Source organism: Eptesicus fuscus, chromosome 16 (assembly GCF_027574615.1).
Source record: "Eptesicus fuscus isolate TK198812 chromosome 16, DD_ASM_mEF_20220401, whole genome shotgun sequence".
NCBI lineage: Eukaryota > Metazoa > Chordata > Mammalia > Chiroptera > Vespertilionidae > Eptesicus > Eptesicus fuscus.
In genome coordinates, this window is record NC_072488.1 from 58,466,353 (window position 1) to 58,491,759 (window position 25,407).

Sequence of the window (25,407 nt, forward strand, 5' to 3'; positions counted from 1 at the left end):
ATTGGCCCCATCCCAGAGCAGAACCCAGCCAAGCAGAGTCCAGGGTTTGTGCTTTTGAATGTTGGTGAGCTGGGCTGGGGACGGGCTTGAGCCCCGACTGCTCTGAGTCACAGAACAGACCCCCGCTTCCTTCCCTGGGCCACCTGCGGGCCACCCGTGTCAGGGCGCCCGGGCCCAGGCTCAGCCCACCTGAGGGGCCTCGTCTCGGAAAAGCAGTGTCTTCAGCTCCTCGTGGGCTCCACCTGAGCTCTGGGGGTGCTTGTGCTTTTTGTATGGGGTTGGGGTGAGCCCCTGTGGAGGGTGCCAACACTGCTTCAGGACCCCAACCAGAGGGGAGCGCAACCAACCTGCTGGGCCAAGGGAGACGGAGGCTGAGGGACAAGGGACCGAGAAGCCCTTCCTGGGCTGGATCGCCACCCGGGCTCCTGGGCGGCCAGTCCCTGAGCCACATGGCCTCTTCTTGGAACCTACGATGACTTGGGCAAACAGTTTAGAGCCTGAGGGGTGGGGGCAGCGCCACCACTGTGTCCCCACTGAGCCAGGCCTGGGCAAGTAGGGGAGGGCTTCTCCCATCTCATGGGGTCGGCACAGTCTCCTCACATCCTCCACCAGGAAACCCAACCCTGAGCTTAAAGGGCCCCCTTCCTGGGATGGAGGGACAGCAGGGATGGCCCCTCATCCTCGCAGCAGAGCTCACCAGGAAACCTTTCCAGGAAGCAGCAGGCTCTGCCTCCATCACTTCTATCCTAGTCTGAACACCCTTTACCCCGGCTGTCCCTCAGGGTTCTGCGGTGAGGTGCATTCTGGGAGTGTGGTCAGTGGGCTGGGTGTGTGGTCAGTGGGCTAGGAATGGCTGGGAGACAAGAAGACCAGAGCCTGGCCCATGGGTGGTGGCAAAGAAGGGAAGCAGGAGGGAGGGGCCTTCACTCTGGAGACGAGCCTGCTTTGCAGGGGAGCTGAGCACTTCCCTGCGCACACCCAGCAGCCAATGGCTGTAGACACTGCTCTTCCCTCAGCCCACTGCACAGGCAGCCTCACTCTGCTGGCCTGGGGTGGGCTGGCTGGGGGTGTAGCTCATGTCACCTGGACCCAGCTCCCAACCAGATGCAGCACCCCTCCCCCACCTAGCCCAGAGGAATGGTGCACGCACGTGTGTGTGTGTGTGTGTGTGTGTGTGTGTGTGTGTGTGTAGCAAACTGTTCACTTTTTGCAAATATATTAGAAAAAAGTTTCTCATGGAGCTGTTCCTGGCAGGATTGAGGTGGTGACGATGGCCACTTGGGGATCCCCCATGTGTCCTAGATGACGTTCTCGAACAGCTGCATGGAGCTCATGATGTTCTCGTCCTGCATGGAGAGGGGACGAGAGGCTGGGTCGGACCCAGGTGGACAGGGCAGGCGTGCCCACCTCTGGTCACCTTGAGCAGATTCTGGTCAGGGACCGGCCTCTGCAGGGACCGCTCTGTCTGTGTCCCTGGGCTGGGAGGAGCTGGTCAGGCCCAGCCTGTCTTCAGCCCCAAGGCCTGACTGCAGCTTCTAACGGCCTCCTGGGCTTACAATTCCCAGAATTCACCCTGATAGGCAAGTAGGACAGATGGAGCAACCAAGGCACAAAAGGGCCACGTGTCCCATGGACACACAGAGAAGTCACCCCTGGGATCGGCTAACTCACTGAAGGACAAACCTCCCTGGCTGCTCACCCAGCGGAGGCCGAGGGCCATGGACAGGTCACTCTGGGAGCGAGGCAAGTGGCAGAGGTCTGATGCCCTGCCTCCCCGACCCCAAGGGTGCTCTGCAGAGGAGAGTCAGCAAAACTGGGAGGCTCCAGGTGCCTGTCCCCCAGCGTGACCCTGCCCAAGGGCCACACTGCCTCATCACCCCCTGTTGGCCCCACATCTGCCCCCTCTAATTCAAAGCATGCAAGGGCAGGGCTGAGCTATGGCGTGCCCAAGTGGGCTGCGGCTGGCAGGAGCCGGGGGAGGGGTTCAGATGAAAGAGTGAAAGTGGAGCTTGGGGGTGGGGAGTGGCCTGAAGACTGGCTGGGGCAGGACACAAAGTGTTCTCAACTGGAGAGGACACCTACCTTCTGACAGGTCTCCAGGAACTCATCAATGGTCACTACCCCGTCCTGATTCCGGTCCATTTTCTGCAACCCAAGCCACACCCTCGATGAGTCTGTGTCTCCCCAGGGACAGTCCCTGTCCCAGGCCTGAGGACGTGGCAGAGGTTGGGCCTCCTCTACCCTAACCTATCCCCTCTGTCCCCTACACTGGATCCTCAGCCCCTCGCACCCCACAGCTGACCTCTCCCCAGTCTGCCCTCCAGCCCCAGATGCTTCTGACGGCCTCCTGAGCTTACAATTCCCAGAATTCACCTTGATAGGCAAGTAGGACAGATGGAGCAACCAAGGCACAAAAGGGCCACGTGTCCCATGGACACACAGAGAAGTCACCCCAACCCCATTCCTCTTGCAGACCGTTTCCCTGGAGGAGCTGGGGAGCTCTTGGGAGGCACCAGGACAAGGCCAAGATGTCAGCCGCCTTGGAATCTATGAGCCCAGCCGGCCCTGAGCCGAGGTTCAGCTGAGTGGGCATGCCCATTACCCTCCTGTGGGAGGGGGAGGCTCAGGGGGACTCGCCCAGGTGCCCTGAGCAGGTGCCCCTTCCTCTTCTGGCCGCACATCCGGCTGGAGCGCTCACCTGGAAGAACCTCTCCACGTGCTCCAGGGGCGCGTCCTCCCGCAGGAGGGGGTAGGTGTGCCGGCCCATCATGTCATAGATGGACTTCATGATGGCCAGCATCTCCTGGAGGGGCGGAGGGGCTGGCATGAGTCCAGCTGCAAGGATGGGGGAGGGTGCAAGGGCCAGAGGAGAGGGGGCTGCACCCATGGGTGGAGAACCCCTCCAGGGCAGGTCTGAGCCAGCTGGAGGCCCCCCCCTGCTCTGCCCCCGCCCCTGCTCTGCCCAGTGACAGCTCTGACTCTTCAAGAAAAGTCAGAGGTAGATTTTTTTATCTCCAAAATTTGAGACTATAGCTACTATTTCATATACAAAAAGTGTTTGGGCCAAAAGAACCCAACTGTGGCCCCATGTGGTGAGGGCTCTCCGTTTCCTCTTGATTGGTGGGAGCCAAGGCCAGCCCCACCCTAGGCTTCTCCACCTGTGTCTCCCCAGGCCCTTCTGTAAGAAGGGATGGTCCTAGGACACTTGCAGAACTGAACCCAGATGTGTGGTGAGGGGCACACAGCCCCATGCTCCCTGCACTCAGGGGCCCAGGACAGAGCCCAGGAGAGGAGAAGCCCCTGACGGCTATCCCCCACCTGGTCTCTGGGTGGGGAGGGGGGAGAGGCAGGACAGCCTGGGCAGCAGCCGTGGGGGCAGGAGGACAGACGGGCCACGCCTCAGTCCCCCGTACCTCTTTGGTGATGTAGCCATCCTTGTTAATGTCGTAGAGGTTGAAGGCCCACTTGAGCTTCTCCTGGACTGTGCCTCGCAGGAGGATGGAGAGGCCAACCACAAAGTCCTGGGAGGGAGGGAGGGTGAGGGGTGACCATCTGACTCCAGATTCTGTTTCCAGTTCGCTGTGTGGCTTCCACTGAGTCACAGCTCTAGAGTAAGGGACTTCCATTACAGAGCAGGCAGGGGTCCAAGAGGCTGACATTGTGTGCGCATGTGCATGTGTGTGTGCATATGTGTGCATATGTGTAAATGTGTGCGAGTGTATGCGTGTGTGTGTGTGTGTGTGTGTGTGGGTGTGTGTGTGTGTGGTGGGAATGACATGGTGGCTGATACTGATCATCTCAAGTAAAGCCATTCAAACATATGGTGTCTCAGACCATAATGCATTGCTCTGATGGAGGACACCTGGAGGCACTCTTTCATAAAGGGGCGCCCTCCCTGTAGTTTGCCAGGATCTGCATGTCAGGGTGCTTGAAACCTTCCAGCTTCCAAAGCTAAGCTAACAGTGCTCAATTCTGGGCCAGGACAAACCTCTGAGTGTGATGGACATTGATTACTAATGTGACAAGACAGATGTTCCAACGGCTTCCACATGGAAACGGCCACTGTTGTGTCACCACAGCTGGGGGGACGCCAGCCTTTCCCTCCACTCCCAGGAAGCCTGCAGGCTGAGCCTCCCGCCCGCGGTCCTCCCGGGGTTTCCTGAGAGAAGGGGGGCAGAGAAGGCCTGTCCCAGGAAGGCGGAGGGGGCAGCCTGTGGAGGGGCAGGCCGTACACCACGGGGCTTAGTCCCCACTCAAATTGTATACTTTCTGGATCTGAGGAAGCCTGTGTCACAAAAGAGAAAGCCGAAGGGAAAGAGAGAAAATGGATTTGGAAGAAACAAAAATTATTACAGGAGGAAAAAAACTAAACAAAAACTTTTGGATTTGGAGATTGAAAAATCTGACATTCCTAAAATAAGAACAGGAGGCTATAAAAGAGGAATAACTAAGAACAAGAAAAAGCTTTTGGAAATAAAAAAAAAATAAGAAAGCAAAATGACATACTCGGAAGAATGGTTGGAGAAGCACGTGGAATCTTCCGTGAAGCGGAGAGGGAGGAGGAGGCAGAGCTGGAAAATAGGGGAGAGATGGCGGTAAAGAGAGGCCCCGGAGCAGGAACAGCAGCAGTGCCAGGAGGAAGGGAGGACCCGAGGCATGAAGGGCGAGAAGTAAGGGAAGACCTCCCACAACGGAAGGCCGTGCCGTGCAGGGCCTGCTGAGGCCTCGCACACCTGCCAACAGCCCGCAGGGTCACCTGCAGGCATGTATCCCGATGCCATTTCAGAAAACTGGGTGCAAAGAGCACCTCTAGGCTTCCAGAGAGAAAAACAAAACCAAAGAGAAAAGCAGAATCGAGCCCCGCCCACAGGGCCGGGGGTCACAGGCTTTGCTTTCTGGGCAACATTTGGGGGAGGAGGCCAGTGGCCTGATGGCCACCATCCCGAAGGAGCACAGCTTCCCACCACGGCTCTGGTCCCACACAACACGTCAAACAAGAGAACGGAATCAAGACGTCTACCGCCCACATACTTTCTTCCTAGATGGCTACTGGAAGACGTGCCCGTGAGAACAAAGAGTAAAGTAGGCAGGAGGAGGGTGATGGGACCCAGGAACCAGGAGCCCTGAAGCAGGCGAGAGGGGACGAGACCCCCAGGAGGTGCCCAGCCCCAGTGGATGCTGGAGTCTAGAGGCTGGGGAGGCGTGTCCTCCGGGGGGTGCCCGTCCAGATGGCTGGAGAAGGACTTGGGGTGAGTTAATGATGAGGTCCAGACCCCAGGCAAGTGAAAACTCGGGAAATTGCCAATGGCAGGCAGAGTAAGGATGTGTGCGAAGAGGAGAGCCACAATGTACTGCAAGGCTTACTGGGCGCAAACTCCCACGATCAGGTAAACCACGAGTCCTTGTCCAGTCTGAATCCTGTACTTCTGTGGGAAGTTGGGGATGGAAAGGTGTGTGCCTGGGAGGCCCCGCCCCCACCACAGGGCAGATGGCCGCAGGCCGTGTCTGAGATGCGCAGTCAGGAAGGAGGAGTGGAGGCGTCCTGCTGCGAGAACAGTGACAGTCAGCTAAAAGAGGAGGCTGCCTTCTCGGGCATGTGGAGCGTTAGCTGCTGTTTTCCAAGGTCTATAACCTGTAATCTATGGGACTCTTGACCTCATGTGTGCATTTAGGTGAAGAAAATGAAAGTGTCTCTAGGAAAACCTCGGACAGTCCTTGGAGTCGAGGGCACCGCTGACTCTTGCTGGCGGTTTCCTCAGCAGTGAAGAGTCAAAGCATCGGAGTTCACGCCCCTCCCTCTCCTCTGGGGTCTGACAGGCTCCCTGGTGGGAGGTGAAGGCCTGGAATCCCATACAGGGCCCCATCTCTCGTGGGCCCCGGGGGCACCGCTGTCTCCCCTCTGGCCTTCACAGACCCGGGTCTGTGGTGCGGAAGCCCTCGTGGTCAACCACCCTGAGGAATGTCCTGTTCAATGTCCCTCCGTGTGTGTCATATATTAGCGATGGTACCAGGACAGAAGTGGTGGCAATGTGCCTTGTGACCACTGGCCCATCCTCGGTGACACACAGATGACCCCAAGTCCAGCCAGCTTCCCAGTTCTAAATTGCCAACCCACACAGCACAGTAGTGGGTGGGGCCATCGCTAGTTCTGTGACTCCTTGCCCTGAAATCCCAGGCATAAGAAGCCCATCACATCCACAGCCCTGCTCTGTGGCTGTCCCTGAGGCAGAGCCCCGGGGGGCTGAGGGGCTCCTATAAGCGACACAGTGATGCAGAGAGGCCTCCAAACTAAGACATCCAGCATGCCCCCGAGGGGTGCTGGGTGGAGCACAGGGCAGGAGCTCAGCCAGGGGTGGGGTTGGGGGTGTGACTGAGGTTGCAGGCCTTCTCCCTGGTTGCTCAGGGCACACTCCGTGTGGTCAGTCACTGGGAGCGGGTCACTTCGGAGGGAAAAGGAGTGGGGTAGGGTAGAGGCAGCCACAGCCGCCCTGAGACACACGCCAGCCATAACTCTCCAAGGGAGCGGCGGCCCTGCAGATGAGTGAGGTGGATGAGCAAGGCCCTGGATTGCATCTGCGTGCAGCACTGTCTGTGCCCAGGCGGGGAGGCCAGCCTCAGGCTCCCTCCTCTGGCACAGCCGGGGGACCCAGGAGGACCAGAGCAGGAGGGTGGCCCTGAGGGAGAACGTGGGACCACGGCTCCATGCTAAGGTTTGCTGGTCTTGCCCATCTATTTCCTGGTAGTCTTTGGTGAGGGCAGGGAAGTTATAATATTTTCCCATATCAATCCATTTTAATTAACATGGGTCTTGTCTCTCAAGAACATACAAAAGCATCAGGATCCCTGTAAATGCCCATAAACGAACCTGAGTTTCCATTTCCAGAACACGTTGGGTCTGAGCCATGTGGGGGCCGGTGTCATCCCAGCCAGCGTGGAGCCCTGCTGGTGGGCGGTCCCTGGGGAGACACTGCCCTCCTCCCTTCCTGGAAAAGCCTCCCCACAGCAGACCCCAGGATCAGGGGAAAGGTCGTCATGGAGAACACACACCCTGGGGACCCAGAGGTGCTGTCTCACATGCAGAGAAGCACGTGGAAGGCCGGATGACACCGGAGGGGACAGCCTGAGAGGTGCCAGGCAGAGGGGCCTCGGCACGAGCACCCTCAACTCAGCCACTGATACAGCCCCCAGAGACCCACCACCACCCTAATGGTATCCAAAGAGCCCTCCCTCGGGGGATGGAGAGTGATGGCCACAGGAGAGGAATCTGGGCCTTCCTGGCACGCCCCCCTCCCCGGCCCCCGGGGCACAGAGGGGCCCTGCTGAGCAGTCTGAGCCTCTGATTTCAGAACAAGAGAAACCACCACAACGCCCTGGTGTGTCCCTCACACCAGCACCCTTCCCACACCCCCTTCCCAGGCATCTCAGGAGCCTCTAGAAGGATCTGCAGAAACTGGTCACAGGGCGGGGCCCGGGGACAGTGAGTTTTCCCTGCTGTCTCCCCCTCTGTGCTGACAGGGTCTGTACTGTGTGCAGGTTCACGGAGAACAGGGAAGGAGCTGGGAACACTGCACATGCACACACGCACAGGAGCCCTGAGAGTGTGCCGAGGGGCGGGCCCTGTGGTCACCCAGGCGGTGTCAGTGCAGCACTGGGGGGCGGGGGGGCACAGAGAGGAATGCAGCAACGTTAGGATGCGATGTCAGAGCTACTATTAGCCTCCCCCCCCCCCCCCCCCGCCACTCACCCCCTACCCCCAGCCCTCGGCTGGTCCGGAGGCTTTCCTGTCACCGCCCTTGGCCGAGTGGTTATCGATCACGCCTGGCTCTCAGCATGGGTTTCCTCCCCAAAGAGGTTTCAGCTTTTCACCTGCAGCTATTTTTAGGGGCCTGGGCTCCACAGAGATGCCTCCTTCAAATGATCTTGTGGCCTGGCCTGGGTGGGACCCATGGCCGCCCACACAGAGCCAGGCGAGGCCCTGCTGGGGACACTGTGGGGGGGCAGGCTCCCCTTCCTGACAGCGGAGACACCAGGCTGGGATGGCAGGAGACTGCTCAGGCCAGGGGCTCTGTCTGTTTCTGACAAAGGAGGGGAATTCTGGGGCTGAGGCCTGCAGCCAGCTGTCGGCACAGATCTCTCAGTGGGGCCTCGTCCCTTTCTCCTCTGCAAACTCACCCTGGTCACTGCCACCTCAGGGTGCCCCAGTGGCTCCCTGGGCTGGACTGGAAGACAAGGCTGGGAATATGATGGCCAGACAGCAAAACCAAATTCTACTGACTTCACAGTTAGGCCGGGCCAGCCAAACACAGTCCACCTGTTCCCCAGGGCACACGTGGGTCCATGTACACCAGGATCAGGCCTGACCCTCTAGAGAGCCCGAGGGTGTGAACCAGGACAGAGGGACGCCTGGCATGCCACAGGGGACGTGGGAGGGTACAGCAGAGACCTACCTCGAAGCAGATGGCCCCGTTCCCGTCAGCGTCGAAGGCATTGAAGAGGAAGTGCGCGTAGGTGGTGGCATCTGGAGGAGACAAGGGCACTGGCTGGGGCGAGGGGGGCCTCCTGGCAGCCAAGCCCCCACCTCAGGCAGCCCCACTGGGGGTCCACCTGTGTCCTGAGCTGGGGTACCCCCTTCCAATGGGATAGAGGCAACATCAGGCCTCCAGGAAGCAAGTGGTGGTGGGGAGCATAGAGGTGGAGGTGAGGGTCCCCTCCCCATAAAGGGACGCCCGCCCTCTGCAGAACTGCCACAGGGACAAAGTGGGGGCTTTGGGAGAAGCGGGAGCAGGGGTCTGGCCTCAGACTCACCTCCCTGAGGGAAGAACTGTGCGTAAATGAGTTTGAAGGTGTCTTCATCCACCAGGCCCGAGGGACACTCCTGCAGCAGTAAGTCACCCTCAGCAGCCTCGGCCACCCCAGCCCCACCCTGACTCCTCCCTCTGAAGGCGCCTACTGTCCAAGGCACTGCTGGGCTCCACTGAGCCCCCAGGAGAGCCTGGTGGTTGGGGGGCGAGGCAGGAGGGGTAGGTAGGTGTGTGTGTGTGTGGTGGGGGGTGGCTGGTCCCCTTGGGCCAATCTGGTCCCTCGTACACCCTTCCCTTGTGCCAGCACATAGACACGCAGAAAGGAGCCCGGGGCCTTCAGAACACTGACTCGGGGGCTTGGTCCACACACTCCCCAGACTGGTCTCCCACAGAACATGAGCCTCATCAAGGCCCCAGGATATTTGCTGTTCCATGGAAGTTTCTAGAAGGCCTGCCTGAGCCAGAACTCCCCTTCCTGGAGGCAAGGGTAAAAGGGTTGGGTGGGTCAGGGCCTCTCCTGAGGGGTGGGGATCACTCACATTCTTGAAGCCCCTATAGAGGGACTGCAGCTCCATCTTGGTGAACTTGGTCTGTGCCTGCAGCTGCTCCAGCCCCTCTGGCTGGTGGCGCACCATGGACAGCTCCAGCTCACTGTCGCTGCTATCTGGAGGGGCACACAGACCCAGGAGGGTGGAACATGTACTCCCCCCGCCCCCCCATTCTCCTTCTTGCTAGGGAGTGGGTGCCAGGCCAGGGGCTGATGTCGGGGGTGGAGGGACTCCCCTTGCATGACTATTGTGCATACACAGGCTTCACACTGCACAAATGGAGGGGCTATAGTGGAGCAGCATGCTCAGGCCACGGTGCCCCCTGTCCTCACACACAGTGGGCCGTCCCTACTCGTCTCACCTGCAGCCTGACCACCCTATTAGCCACACAGCAGGACAGGGGCTGGGAGCTAGTTCTGCCCTTGAAAGACACCGAACAAGGGGAGACAGGAGTGATGAAGACAGCAAGACAGGCTCAAGGGACCCTCAACCTTCAAGACCCAATTCATGGCCACCCCCTCCATGCAGGCCTCCCTGACTTCTGCCAGGAATGGGGAGAGGACCCTCATGGCCCATTCAGCTACCACACTGCTGCTTGGCTACATTTGGTGGGGGGACTTACTCACATTTGGACATGAGGTCAGATCTCAAAGGCCCATTGGGCAGGGACAGTGCTTTTCTTTAATAATAAGACATCCAAATGTTAACTAATTGTAGCTGCCTCTCGGCAGTGTGGGGAGAGCATGGATTTCAGACGATCTACTTTTTTATTTATCTTTTGTTTTTTACCTTTTCCTAAATTTTCTTGGTGTGGTATGCATCACTTTTATAATATAAAATAGAGCTACAGACAGAGAAGCACTGAGTACCTACACCTGCTGAGCAACCTGATCACATAATTACAGACCTTACCACCACACTGTCACCAGCCCTGCCTCCCCAGGCACCCACAGAATGATGAGTCTGTGGTGGTCAGTAGCCCCTTGGCACTGCCCGCTCTGGGCCCACAGAGCCCAGAACAGTGCCAGGCATGGAGTACTGCTAACCTGAGCCTTTGGAACCCTGTGCTGCATCTGCTCCATGCCCGACCTCTCCCAGAAGCACTGCCCACTCTCACTAACCCAAGAGCAGCCTGCAAACTGCCCAGCATGTGGGCTCTGTTGCCTTGGTCATGCACACTCCCAGTCTCCAAGACAGCTGTTTCATACCTTCCTCTCTTTGAACTGCCAGTACCTCCAGAAATTCTCCCCACTCTTTCTGCTCTCCTCACCATTATTCTTTCCTCGCTTGAGAATCATCCTATCATCATATGGACATCTGGCAATCCTCAGTCAAGTTTAGTATAGGCAAACCTTGCAAGCCAGCAATTCTACTCTGGGTTCTAAGATTCCAAATAAAATCGTACCCAGCTAAGGGAACATGTGGAAGGATGCTCATTGCAACTGTATTTTTTAAGGGGAGCTGGAGGCATCCCAAGGACAGGGGCTGGGAGCTAGGCAAACCTTGCAAGCCAGCAATTCTACTCTGGGTTCTAACAGCCCAAATAAAATTGTACCCAGCTAAGGGAACATGTGGAAGGATGCTCATGGCAACTGTATTTTTTAAGGGGAGCTGGAGGCATCCCAAGAGTTTGTCAAAGACAGGATGGGGAACCACAATATGAGGTATACCTCAATACACAAATCCAAGAAACTCAGTGAAAAAGAAAAAGACAAACACATGTAGGAACAGCATGGTCAAGCTGAAGAAAACCAAAAATAAAGAGGCAATTTTAAAAGAATCCAGTGGGGAAAGGAAGACTCTAAGAAAGAAGAACAATAAGAAAAACACCTAACTTCTCACAAGAAATTATGTAGACCAAGAGACAATGGAGCAACACTTCACATTGATGAAAGAAAAAATATGATAACCTAGAATTTTATATCCATTGATAATATCCTTCAAAAAAGAAGGTGAAGTACAGGCATTTTCCAGTAAATAAAGCATGTCAAACTCAAAGGCTAACACAGGCCAAATAAACAAGGTTTAAAAGCTTCAATTTATATAGAAATGTAGGTTTCTATGGAAAAACAAAAGCTTCAATTTCCATAGAAATGTAGGTTTATTTTGATAGAGACATGCTGAATACAAATGGTTGAAATAAGTGAGTCATTGTTAACATAAAATAGAACATTTTAATAAAAATTAATATTTTTTCTTGAACATTAACTTACCAGACACTAGATAACTGCACAAATTAATAAGTGTAATGCAAATAAACCTATTTTTCTTATTCTACGAAAGTGAAATATTTCCTGTTGCACACACCAAACAAGTCAGTCCAAGACTAATGACGTGGCAATCGACTGCTAAAATATTTGCTGCTAGTATTAGTGGAGAGAAATGGTGCACCTGTGCATAAAGGAAATGAATGCAACACAATTATAGTAATCAGTCATTAGTGAACGTTGTGGTTCGTTATTAATAATTATGTATGAAAGGATATTGTAAAAATTAAGTTACAAAATTTTTATTAAAACGTTTCTTACATACCGTTATATTGGCTGGGCCACAAAAATATTCATTGTGGGCCGCATGCGGCCCTTGGGCCGGGAGTTTGACATGCTTGCAGTAAATGAATGCTAGGGAGTTTGTTGTCAGCAGAATTGCATTACAAGAAATGCTAAAAGAAATACTTCAGGATGAAGGAAAATGGTATCAAATAAAAATCAAGATCAGCAAGAAAATAAAGATAACATCAAAACTTGTGGTATGCAGATAAATTACTTAGAGTGAAATTTAAAGCATTAAATACCTATTTTAGTAAAGAGGAACATTTCTAAATAAGTAAGCTTCCCCCTAAGGTTAAGAACAGGCAAGAATATCTGCTCTCTCCTCTCCTATCCAACATCATGATAAAAGTCCTAATCAATGCAAAAGGTGTTGGGTGGGGAAGGAGGAAGAAAAGAAAAAAGAAAAGAAGAAAGCAAGGATTAGATTAGAAAGAAAAAAACAAACTATCCTTATTTTCAGATGACATGATTATTTATGTAACTAATCCCAAATAACATACAAAAAAACCCTCTAATAAGTGGGCTTAGCAAGGTCACAAGATACAAAGTTAACACACAAAATCAGTCACATTTCTATAGACCAGCAATACACAATTGGAAACAAAAATTTAAAAACAATACTATTTGCAATTGCTTGCCCCACAAATGAAATACATAGGTATAAATCTAACAAAACATGCACATAATCTGAATGCTGAACACTACAAAATGCTGATGAAAGAAACCACAGAAGACTGAAATAAGTGAAGAGTCTACCATGTTCATAGATTGAAAAACCCAATATCATAAAGATGTCAGTTATTTCCAAAATTATCTACAGATTTAACAGAATTCCAATAAAAATCCTGGGAAGATTTTTTTTAGATGTACACACAATAATGCTAAAATTATAGGGCAAAGGAAACAGAATAGCTAAAACAGTTTTGAAAAAGAATCAAGGGGAAATCAGTCTATCTGATTTTAAGACTTATTATACAGCTACAATAACCAACACTGTTTGGTGTTTGAGGTGAGACAGACACACAGATCAATGCAATTAAACAGATAACCCAGAAATAGATCCACACAAATATAACCAGCTGATTTTTGACCAATGTGCAGTAGATAAAGAATAATTTTTTAATAGATGGTACTAGAAAATTGGACATCCATTACCAAAAAATTGACTTTGACTAAACATTATATCTTATACAAAAATTAACTCAAAATGAAGCACAGATTTAAATGTAAGACATATAACTATAACACTTCTGGAAAAATAACATGGAAGAAAATCTTCATGGCCTGGGTTTAGGCAAAGAGTTCTTAGACATGACATCAACAGCAAAATCATAAAAGAAAAATTTGATAAACTGCACTTTTTAATAAAAAAGTAAAACGTTTGCTCCATAAGACAGACTGCTAAATAAAAAGATAAACTACAGACTGAAAAAATATTTGCAAATCACATATCTGACAGAATTTATAAATAACTCTTAAAACCCAGCAGAATTAATAAATGGGCAAAGGACTTGTCAAACACTTTACCCAAGAGGATCTACAGATGACAAGTAAGTACAAATAAAGGTATTTAACATCATTTGCAATGAGGGAAATCCAAATTAAAACCGTAACAATATATTAGAATCACTTAACTAACAAATGTTGACAACATCAAGCGATGTTAAGAGTGGGGACTCGGGATCTGTTACATGCTGTTGATAGGAATGGCAATGGTGCTGACCTTCTGGAAATCAGTGTGGCAGTTTCTTAAACATACACATCCCCCATGACCCAGAAATCCCACTGCCGGTTATTTACCCAAATGAAATTAAACCTATTATATTTCCACAATAACTTATGTACATATCTACAGCAACTTAATTCACAGTCGTCAAAAGCTGAAGATAACCCAAATGCCCTTGGACCAGTGAATGGATAACCGAACCGTGTCACATCCACACAGTGGAATACTCCTCGGCAATGAATGTGAGCAAACTATTGATAGCCACACAACAGGGGCAAATCTGAAATGCATTGGTAAGTTAAAGAATCAGACTCAAGAGGCTACCTAATGTAAGATGCCAATCATACGACATTTTGGAAAATATAAAATTATAGAGAAGGGGCTGGGAGCAAGAGATGAGCTGACTACAAGATGAGGGAATTGTTTATGGTGATGGGCTTGTTCTATAGCTTGATGGTGGTAACATGACTATGCATTTGCCAAAATTCACAGAACTGGGACACACCAGACACATGCATGCACAGAGGAAAGACCACACGAGGACACAGTGAGAAGGCGGCCGTCTGCAAGCCTGGGAGAGAGCCTCAGAAGGAACCAAACCTGATGGCATCTTGACCTCTGATTTCTAGTCTGCATATGCATGAGAAAATAAACTTGTGCTGTTAAAAAAAACACACCAAACAAACAAACAAACAACTCATAGGCTGGGGCACCCAAGCAGGCAAATGGCACTATATGTAATTTATAAAAAAATAAAAATTAGAATAACAGCTCCAGGGGAGGAAGAAATGGGGGAATAAAAGGGAAAGGGAAAGAGAGAGGTTTTAAATGAGTCAAGACTGACACTGTCCCATGAACTAAAGAGCCTAAGTAACCTAATCCTCTTCCTCAAAGGCCAAAAAATAAAATAAAACAAAAATCCTGGATATAGATATCCAGGGGTGGGCAAAAAGTAGGTTTTCAGTGGTGAGTTCATGAAACACAGTTTATTTTTGTATTATTATTTATTTACTTATTATTGTATTATTCAAAACCTACTCTTTATTAATTATTGTATTACTAGAGGCCTGGTGCATGAAAATTCATGCACTGGAGGGGGGTTCCCTCAGCCTGGCCTGCCCCCTCTCACAGTCCGGGAGCCCTCAGGGGCGGGAGGCAACCTGGCGATCAGGGGAAGGCGATGTCCCATCACACCTCTGCTGCTGCCACTGCCGGCAGCGCAAGCCTCTGCTGGCCCTGGTTATCTGAGCCTCAGGCATCCCTGGGTGGCTGGGCAGCTGCCATCCAAGGCTTGCCTGCACCTTGGGCCAGCCCTGGGCAGCTGGGGGGTTGAGGGGAATGGGGGACTCTGGAGGCAGGCGCATGAAGTGGCCGGGCCTGCCCGAGGCAGGTCCGGCCTTGCTGTGCCTGCCGCCCTGGCAGGGCTGAGGGGACTGGGCACTGCTGTCTTGTGGCTGTGGGTGCCGCCATCTTTGAGGGTAAGGCAGTCAATTAGCATATTCCCTTCTTATTGGCTGTGGGCGCCACCATCTTTGAGGGTGAGGCAGTCAATTAGCATATTCCCTCCTTATTGGCTGTGGGCGCCTCCATCTTTGAGGGTGGGGCAGTCAACTATCATATTCCCTCTTTATTGGCTGTGGGCACCACCATCTTTGTGATGGTGTGAGGGTCAATTAGCATATTCCCTCTTTATTAGATAGGATTTTCTTTTTTTTAAATAAATCTTTATTGTTGAAAGTATTACATATGTTCTTTTTTCCCCCCATTGACCTCTTCAGTTCACCCCCTGCCCTCCACCCCAAGTCTTTAGCACCCTATTGTCTGTGTTGCTGGGTTATGCATCTATGCATACAAGTAGACCTTAAATTTATGCAATGTTATATGTCAATTATATCTCAATAAAGCTGAAAAACCAAAAAAATTATATGTTCATTTCACTTCTGAGCAAAGATGAAACCAACTTAGATGTTAAGCCAACTTAATCCAACAGTATTTTCAAAAAGTAAAAGTGCAACCTGATCAAGAAGATTTTATCTGTAAGAGAATAAGGAGGGAAAATCCTTGAAAATCCAAAAAGGCACTGATAAATATCAGCATCTGTTTATAATTAAAGCAAACAAAAACTCTTACCAAACTAGGAATTCAAGAGAACTGCCTTAACTCAATGCAGCTTTCATTTGCAAATCACATATTTATCTACTGGCCATTAGATTTAATGGCAAAGGTTAAGACACATTCTCTTTAAGATCTGGGCCACCATCACAAGGTTGGCCTTAATCGTCACTAATTGATGTCCTACCAACGCTCTACAAAAATTTCAAAAAAGAAATAAACGATGTGAGAGTTAGGAAGTAAAGAAAAAACTAACATTACTTGTCAATAATAGGGCCCCCAGGGACCAAAAGAATCAATATACATGAGAATTTGGTAAGGTTGCCAGATGCAAAATTAATTTATAAAAACCAGTAACAATTTTCTACGCCAGTAATAACCACTTAGAAAATATAATAAAAAGGTAACATTCGTAATATCAATAAAACTAAAAAGTACCTAAGCATTAATCAAAACTCAAAGGACCTCTGCCTAGACAGATATCTGAAGACATGAGACATTCCATTTTAGATAGGACCATATAATATTATAAAGATTTCATCTCTCCCCAAAGTAATCTGTAAATTCAGCACACTCTTAATAAAAAATCTAGTTGGCCTTTCTGAGGACCTTGATAAATTTACTCTGAAATGTAGAATGAGGAATAAAAAGTCCATTAAATTCTGGAAAAGAGGAGTACAGAGCGAGCTTTCCATATCAGATACTACTACACACTGCGCAGTCACTGCATTAAAAATTGTGTGGTTGGTACAAGAACAAGCAAACCCACAAGCAGACCAGGGAGCTCAGAAAAAGAGGCATAAAGGGGGCTTCGCAGGAGACTGAGGAGAGGTCAGACTGTGTAGTCGATGGAGTTAAGAAAGCTGGCTCCCCACATACAGAAAATGAATCTGGATCCCTTTATGCCACGTGCAAAAGTGGGCTCCAGATGAACTAGGACCCCAATATGAAAGGTGAGCTGCAGAATTCAAATAAAATGTATTTGCTAACTAAATGGTAGGAAACGATTTCTGAAAACGTCAAAAGCTCAAACCATAAAGGAAAAAACGGAAAAATTCAATCCCATTAAAATGAAGGATTTCTGTTCAACCAAGGCCAGTTAAAGACACTCAGCAGAACGGGAGAAGACAATGTCGTGTCCACAGCTGACAAAAGAAGAACGTCTAAACAGATCATCACCGGGAAAGGAGCCCCCTGAGCTAAGATGCAGAGGTCAGAAATCGGTGCCCCGCTCTGAGGGAGCAGGGTGTGTTAGCTCCCATCGCTTCTGGCAGAAATGACCGAGCCCAAGTGACCGCAGGGTCACACACCACTGACTGTGCTAGAAGTTAGTGGGCAAGGAGGAGGCACTTGGCAGGCTCTTTACCACCGTGCGCACCCGTCCTCCGTAAGGTCCAGGCGGGCACCTGGTCCCCACTGGCCCAGGCTACTGCCTGCTGGGCTGGCTCCGGGGGAAGGGAAGAGAGGGGTGGGCTGGGCGGCGTGGTTTCTGGCCTCTGCTGGCAGGGAAGTGGGCCAGAGCCCCAGGCTTGACGTTGCTATAGGCCAGGGGTGAGGGGTGGGGAGTGGGGGGAGAAGGGGAGCTTGAGCAAGCCCCGCCCCCTAGTCTCTGGCTCACTGTTGCTTATCTGGACACAGTCAGTGGTGCGTGACCCTGGGGGTCCTTTGGACCAGGTTACTTCTGCCCGAAGCGATGGGAGCTGACACTTACAATGTGCTCCCTCTGTGCCGCGCTCTGCTTCCTGAGCTTTGCTCACATTCACACAGTTGGTCCTCACAAGGCTTGTGAGCGGGACTCTTTCCACTTTAGGTTTGGACCCAGGCAGCTGCTTCCACTTTGAGCTCCTGACACCTGTGCTGTAAGAGGCTGGGGCACACCCGGCCCCCGTAGCCTTGCAGAATCCGACACGTGCACGCAGTGTGCCGCGTTCAGAAAGGTCCTGGCTCTGCCACTTTCTGGTTGGGTATCCTTGGCAAGTCAGTTCCTCTCCCTGAGCCTCAGTCTCCTCATCTGTGAAATGAGCCTAAAATGAGGACAGAATGCTGACATGTACAGAGTGCCTGAGAGAGCACTCACTAGATGCTGGCTAGCCGTTGTCATCAGCACCCCAAATCTGAAAACTCTATCGGGGATCGAAGTACACAGATGGACTTGCAGTGTACCAAGAGCGGCGGCCCCTGCCAGGGACAAGAGAGCCCAGGACGCCCCGAGCAAATCCAACATTGGTAGGAGAGGGTGCTGGGGGGAGGTGAGGAGGAGGGGGTGGGTGGAATACAGTGGCCCAAGCCAAGAGTAGCCACAGATCTTCCAGGCTCCAGGTCACCGTGGCAAGGCCAGGCCCCCATGGGTGCTGTGGGAAGAAGGCAGCCATGGAGGGGTGGGGCTGCGCTGGAGGAACAGTGGTGGTGGACCAGGCCATGCACCCGTCTGTTATGGGCATGCCCCACGCTCCCCTTCCCTCCTCTTTTCTCTTCACCCATCTACACTCCGGCCTCACAAATGAGCCTCCAGACATTACCAAATGTCCACTGAGGGGCAACTGCCCTCAGCCGAGAGCTATTAGTCTAGAACTTAGCAAACCTGAACTGAGATAAGAAGCAGCCAGAGTCAAGCCTTGGGCTCCAGGTGAGGACACAAAGTCTTGAGTTAGAGCTCTGTTGGTCTTGAGAACAAGGTACGCCCCATTTCTGGAAGTGTCTTAGAGCTGAGTTCCACTTTTAATTTTGCAAAGTGCGGTTGTTCACCCCACCTCTTTGAAGTGGATGGGGGAAGTAGTCTATTACTATCCTCATTCCACAGATGTGGAAATTACAGTACCCCAAAGTCACCCAGTAAGCTGGTGACCACGCCAGGCTGGAACGCCCCCTGACAGGGTCACCAGAGACAGAGACTGACAGGAGACCAGGGCAGAGAGAGGACGGCCTTTCGACTTCTGCATCTATTTCTAGAAACCTGCATCCCTACAACCCGGATCCATTAGTTCCTAACAATCCCCAGGGGCCTCATAACTCTGGTCTCTTTCAGATGAGCACTACGGAGGCTCAGAGAGGACAAGAGACACATCCCACTGTGTGTGTGTGTGTGTGTGTGTGTGTGTGTGTGTGTGTGTACGCGCACATGCGCACATAGGCTTGGAGAGAACTTGGGCACCAGCTCCCTTCCCTTCATGCCAGCCCACATCCAGGCTGGAGCCCAAGGGCTAGGGCTCCTCTCAGGCCATCTGACAGTCCCTTAGACACTGCCTGGCCAATGGCCCTTCCAGGCACTTACCAGGCCCCACTCCCCATCAACAAGGAGCATCGGAAACATACAACCCTCTCCCTGTGATGCAGGCAGGGGTCTGTCTGAGTGAGGGGATGTTTTCAGCAGTGAATCACTTCTGTTAGTACAGCTCATCACTGTATTACTTGTTACTGACGGCAGCAATAGTTCACCAAGCGTGTGCATTTATCACACACCAAGAACAGTTCTGGGGCCACGACAGCCCCACTGACCAGTTACAAGTCAGCCACAGCGAAATAGGGCAGGAATTATTACTGGCCCCACTTTACAGAGGGTCAAACTGAGGCTCAGAAAGGTTAAGTGAGATTTACGGCCAGTATGTGTGGGTGACAGACTCCCGGCTCAGACCTGGCTGACTCCGAGGTGCTGTGCTCCTCCCACAGCATCCAGACTCCAGAACTTCAGGGGAACAAGTGGGCAAATACACCAGAAAGAAACTCATTTGAGCCTGAGGTGGGTGTTTTAGCGGATTGACTAGAGCATCTGTAGCCTTGTGCATACTCTCCACCTTGTGTAGAAGTCCATTCTCCTTAGGAATCACAACGGCTGACTTCAGTCTGCCCCAGACCTGTGAGCAAGAGGCCCCGTAGCACCTTCACCTACATCCCTGATGTCCCACGGCCGCCCATCTGCCAGAGCAGCCCCTGGGAGCACAGCCTTCGTGGTCCACCCGGTGAGGGAGGTGAGACTCCCCCACACCTATCCTTTGGGAAAGGATAGAGAATAGAGGATAGGCTAGTGCCTGGCAAGAAGCGGGGTTCCACAGCAGTGTGGAGTGCTCAGCCCCCCACCTCAGCCCCAGTGCCTGCATCGCCCACTAGGCTCCCCATGGCAGACTACCCCTGCCAGGGTCAGCATCCAGCCAAGTGCAGACCTGGCTTGGACAAGTTTCCTCTCCAGGTGCGAAGTTTAAGGTGATAGCTCTCAGGACCAACCGAGCAAGTTTCTTCTCTCTGGGCCTCCCGAACTCACCTAGAAAAGCTGTGATGGAGCGGGATGGGTTTTGAAGGGCACATGGCATGAACTTCAGGTAAAGAAGGCAGAACGGAGGTCAAGCCTGGCTTCCTGGCCCTGTGCCCTTTTGCCCTCAGCAGCCCTTTGCAGGGGTTGGGGTGCATCCCCAAGGGGCTGCGGGCAGTTCAGAGACAGGGCCAGGTTCCCTCCCTCCCCTCCCGGGGCCTCTGGGTTTCAGTCCTGGAGCTGGACCCTGGCAAGGTCAGCAGAGAGCTGAGGCAGGTGGATGTCCATCCTCTTCTGAGAGGACAGCAGGGGAACACAGGTGACATGAACAGGACCAGCTGGCCCCTTCCCGGAAGTCCAGGGGTACAACTGCCTCCTTGGTACCGCAGGAGGACAGGTTACAGCCCTGGTGAGTCAAGGTCCCCTTCGGAATGGGTGTGCCCTGCAGGGGCTCCTCCCCCAACCTGCCTGTAGTTAGGGAGGCACCAAGGGCTGGGAAGCAGGCGTCTGCCGGGGGTCTTGGGGAGCCGGCAGTGTCTGATTTAAGAGTAGGTTTGTCTCCTCCGTTAATATTTTATTGGGACAGAAATGTGGCGCCTGAGGATTTGGTTACTGATCCCGTGGGCCTGAGCTTTGCCTGATGTTGGATAGGGGCGAAAGGGACAGCCCGAAGGCACAGCAGAGACCTTATATTACTCGCCGCCCAGCACCCTGGGCGGAGGGTCTTCCAGTCTTCACGCTGCTGCACCTCCGGCCACCGGGCGGCCTAAGCCGCTGCGCTCTCCGCGGACGACTCAGACCGGGAGGCCTGAGACGGCCAGGGCTGCGGCTCACCGTGCCACCTGGCATCTCGCTCACACCCACCTTAAGCACCGCGGCTCCATTCCCTCGGAGGCCACTCGGGCCCAAGACCTCTCTGACCCCTTAGTCCCAGGCCAGCGCTCCGGAGCCGGGAGGCGGCCCGGGCGGCGGAGCTAGGCGTGCCCGACCGGAGCGCGTGCGGCTCCCTCCCCACGGACGCCGGCCCTGGCCGAGGGCAGCGGGGCCGGGACCACACGGTACCTTCCATGGAAATGGGCTCCAGGATGCCGAACTGCTTGAGCACGGCGATGAACAGCAGCACCACCACAGCCATGGCGCACAGCTCCATGCCCTGGATGCCCATGGCGGCCCGCGCGCTGCCTCCGAGGCGCCGGGCCGGTGTGGCCCGCCGGCTCTGGGGGAGGCTGCGGCTCACATGCCCCCAGCAGGCGGGGCTGCGGGTGTCTGCGGGGCCGGGGCCCCGCACAGGGCGGCGGCGGCGGCGAGCTGGGGCCGGCCCGGAGATGCGACGCAGCGCGGCGGCCGATCCGGGGCGCAACTTTCCGAGTCAGTCGGCAAACTTTGAGGCGCGGCGGTGGCGCGGGCCAGAGGCGCCTCCATGCCCCGCACAGGCGCCGCGCCTCTCGCCCCGTCTCCAGCCGGGCGGTAGCAGGTATGCGAGGGTCCCGGGCCCTCCTGGGCACCCAGCCTCCATCGCGGCTCCCCGCACGCTCATTGGCCTAGGCGTGGCGACCACCCTGGAGGCGTCCCCTAAGGCCCCCCCACCGCGGGCCGGGAAGGGCGGGGGGAAGCGGCCCCGCCCCGAGAGGTTCAGCCCCGGACAGAGCCTGGCTCCTGGCCACCGCTTCCCCGCCAGCCCCGGGAGGCCGCGGGCTGGGTGATTTCCCCTCCCGTGCGGGGAGGGGACTGAGAAGAAGAGAGCGCAGCGTCGCTCCCTGGAGTCGAGGCTTCCCTCTCCGGGATGAGGGTGTGCAGGCTGGCCGCCGCCGCTCAGGGTTGGCCTTCGAAGGATCCAGGAGCCCCCTGGCCCGGTGTTTTCCATAGTCCAGCCCTCAGCCGGAGATTAAACTTGACCCCGGTCTCCAAAATTCTTCCGTTCTGGAAACCCGGGTGCGCTCGAGGCTTTAAGAGGTCGTGTGGACTTTTGGCACCAGAGTCCGCGAAGCTGAGTTCAAGTCCCGCCTTAGCTGCGGAGCCTCAGCCTCCTCCAGGCGGGCCTGTTGCCTGCCTTTCCAACTGTGGGAAAGAGCTAAGTGCACGCCCAGCGCTCCGCACGGGCCGGGCGGGAGAGTGCAGTTAGTGTGTGGATTGCCTTTTTCCGGCCCAGGGCACTGGGTGGGAAAGAAACGCGGCCGAAAGGAAGGAGAAAAGGAGGGGAGAGGAGGGGCGTGGCAGGGCGGAAACCGGGATCCCCGGAGTGCCCACACTCCAGGACTCAGGGGGCTGGAGCCGCTACTCTCTGCTCCTCCAGTGGGCGCTGCGCTCCATCCTGGGCTTAGGGACCGAGGCGCGCGTGGCGCTGCGGACAAGTTCTGTCGTCCCGGTGCCCTAGTGGAGGGAAACCCGAACCCGGTCCACGCCCGTGAGCGTGAACCCTGTTTGCACCTGGCACCTGAACAATCGCAACTCCCACCATGGAACCTCTGCAACACATTCATGCAATCATCACCAATCCTGAGCGGGTCCTTGTGTCCCAGCACAGAGCTCGGTCGCCGGGTGGGAAAGTGCAGCTGTGCGCGGAGGGCCCCCTGGAGCTAGCGACAGGAGCCAAGTCTTTAGAGTTACCTGTCACCCTGAGGGCTCCCCCAGGAGGCATTTCTTTTCCCCTGTCGTGCAGAGGAGGAAAGCGGGACCTAGAGGGTGGGTTAGGGTGAGGACACAGGTGCAGCCTGCTTCTGTGGAAACGGAAGGGGAGGAGGCTGCATGGAGCCTCACTTTGGGCGGCGCAGTTCAACCTCACGATTTAACACTGGTTAAAAGTCTGAGTCGTTGGAGACATTTTTAAAGCACCGTGAACACAGTTTTCAATTCCTTTTCAGTGGGATGCAATGAGTCTCCAATGGCCAAAGGCAGCGTAAGCAGAGAGGCTAAGGTGCAGAGATGGCAGCTCTGCGGGACCAGGCAAGTTACTAGAGTGTGTGAAAGTCTCCAGAAGTGAGAGCCTCCTTGGGTGGGGCCGAAGGGGCCGGCATGGCCCTTTAAGGTGTGTTCTGAAGCTGGGTGTGTCCAGGGTGCCAGCTGTGAGAGTGTTGGGAGGACAGAGAACCAAGCAAGCAAAGGACGCCATCTTGGGGTCCTCTTGGGGCTTCCCCAGCTCTGCTCTCCTGCCTCGGTTTCCCCTGGTGCTCCTGTACATCTTCCCTGTGAAAGCTTCAATGGCTGCCCATAAACACTGAGCTATAAACAAGACATTGATCCCCTGGCTCTGCAGCGTAAAATATTAACGATGCCTAAGTAGATAGCAGGGCCAAGAGCAGAACGTCCGCTCAGCATCGGCTGCCGGGCTGCGGGCCTAATGGATGGAAGCTGACTCCCTGCTCACTCACTAGCTTGGGGCCTGCCAGCTCTGAGGCCAGTCCAGGTCCACTGAGGCTGGGCTGGTGGCCCTGTCACACATGGCTTCTTCCCTAGATCTGGAGAAGGGGGCACACACAGACAAGCCCCCAAGGCCCATAGGTGCACCCCACATGCATGAAGTGCCCAGCCAGGGCTTCCCCAGCCACCTCTAGCTCCCCTACCAGGGACCATTTGCCCTGGCATGCATTCATTCCTCCCCAAATCCCCCAGGGCTCCTGTGGCGGAGGATATGACAGTGCTCCTGGCCAGTTCCCTGCCTTGGGGAAGGACTGGACTAAGGGGAGGGGCACAGAGAAATCCCTGTGGGTCAGGGTGCTGAGGGCTGCCACAGAGGTGGGGAAAGGTGAAGGCCCCTGAGTAGGGAGCAGCTCACTCTTCCTCAGCTGAGTGGGAAAGCTGGGGCGAGCCCGCACTTGAAGATCTCAGGATGTCTGGGAAGCCCAGAGAGGCCCTGGTGTCTTGATCTAACTTAGAAAGTTCTTAGAGACCCAACGGCTATGGACAGGATAGGGCACACTCCATACCTAGGCTTGCACCCCCGCCTGAGCTCATGGTCTTCCTTTTGCCTGGCACACTGATGATGCCACTCCAGTTCTGTCACCAGGAAGCCACCCCAGATCACATCAGCCCTGCATTAACCCCCTTCTCCTTAGAGCCCCCAAGGCCTCTGCTGCCTGGCCATGTCATTCTGCATTGAGTTTCGGCTGTCTGCCCAGACGTCTTCCATGTCACCCATGCTCCTCATGTCTAACCACAGCTGCACATCAGCTCCTGGGGAGTGGGACCCATCCATTGGACTAAGATTCATTGCATGCCCCCACCCTACTGGTCCTGACCACCTAGCTCCCTAGGAGGTTTTCACTCTAAGGGAGGGACTAGACCAGGCAGATATTGTTCCAGAAACACATTCCCTGCAAACAGCTCAGTAAGTTGTTCCTGAAGCGAAGGCTTCCCTTGATTCCCGTGCATTCTACTGGACAGAACAGCCATTATTCAATTTATTTATCCTTCTTATCTATAAATATAAAAGGCTAATATGTTAAGCGTCCGTCCGGGTAATAACAATGCCTGGCTTCCTCTCCCTGGTGACAACTAGCCTCCTTGCAGTTTCTTCAGCCCAGGAACATGACTTGCTTTATTGCCAGGTACAAACATTTCACATTTTAACCAAATGTCTGTGAAGCGTTTTCCCGTGCCTCATCTCATTTGATCCTCACAGAAGTCCTGGAGTAGATAGATAGGAGACTAGGTGGAATCCTACTTTCTTTTCATTTAGGAAGCTTAGAAACTTGACCCGACTGAAAAGAAGTAAGAAATACTTCTTTGAAAATGACTTCAGGTTTTCTCACTGCACAGAATATAGTCAAACACTGCTGCAGTGAAATATTTTACCCTTTGGTCTCCCTGCGTGATCTACAATAATAATCTGCTCATGTTGATATTTACTGCTGTTTTGCTGACAATTACCTGAAAGAGAAGTTGGGGTGCTTCACTGGGCTGGAAAAAGTTTAGCTACATCAGAAAGCAGGTCTAATTAAGCAAGTTTATTCTATATATATATAAGGCTAAGTTGACTCACGCATGCACAATACATATAAAGCTCTCACTGGTGCCAATTGCATGCCTGTATTTTGATCTGTCATTGTTGGTCGTGAATTTAGTTGACACTTCTATTATAGAGAAAGGGCGAATAGCGATACTAAAATATTTCTTCTAATTAATTTCCTTTCAATGTGCATGAATTCCTGCACTGGGCCACTAGTATTTCATAAGAACCGGACAAGTATGCCCCCAAAACATGCTTCCTGGACTCCTGCCCACGGATTTTTCAGGGCTGCTCAAATGCAAGGCATCTAAAGATGAACTCTCACTCTTCCCCCCAAATCAACTCTCCCACAACCTTCCCCTCCCTGAAGCCCCCTGTCTCAGCTGCTCGGGACAAATCCTGGCTCTTGGCCTGCAATCCACCTGTCCCCACCCCTGCCCAGTCTGTCACCAAGCTCTGGCTCTGTGCTTTTTTCTCAAC

General features: G+C 53.3%; 1 protein-coding gene across 1 annotated transcript; it reads right to left on the reverse strand.

Moving 5' to 3' along the window:
* Positions 1–1,298: 1,298 nt before the first annotated feature.
* On the reverse strand, positions 1,299–21,196 carry KCNIP3 (potassium voltage-gated channel interacting protein 3). The gene is made up of 8 exons (XM_008160574.3): positions 21,045–21,196; positions 9,341–9,465; positions 8,806–8,875; positions 8,448–8,518; positions 3,414–3,521; positions 2,699–2,803; positions 2,083–2,145; positions 1,299–1,346 (listed from the first exon to the last, which is right to left on the reverse strand). Exons 1-8 carry the CDS (start codon positions 21,145–21,147, stop codon positions 1,299–1,301), a joined length of 693 nt encoding a protein of 230 aa, XP_008158796.1. The 5' UTR covers positions 21,148–21,196.
* Between the last annotated feature and the right edge of the window lie 4,211 nt (positions 21,197–25,407).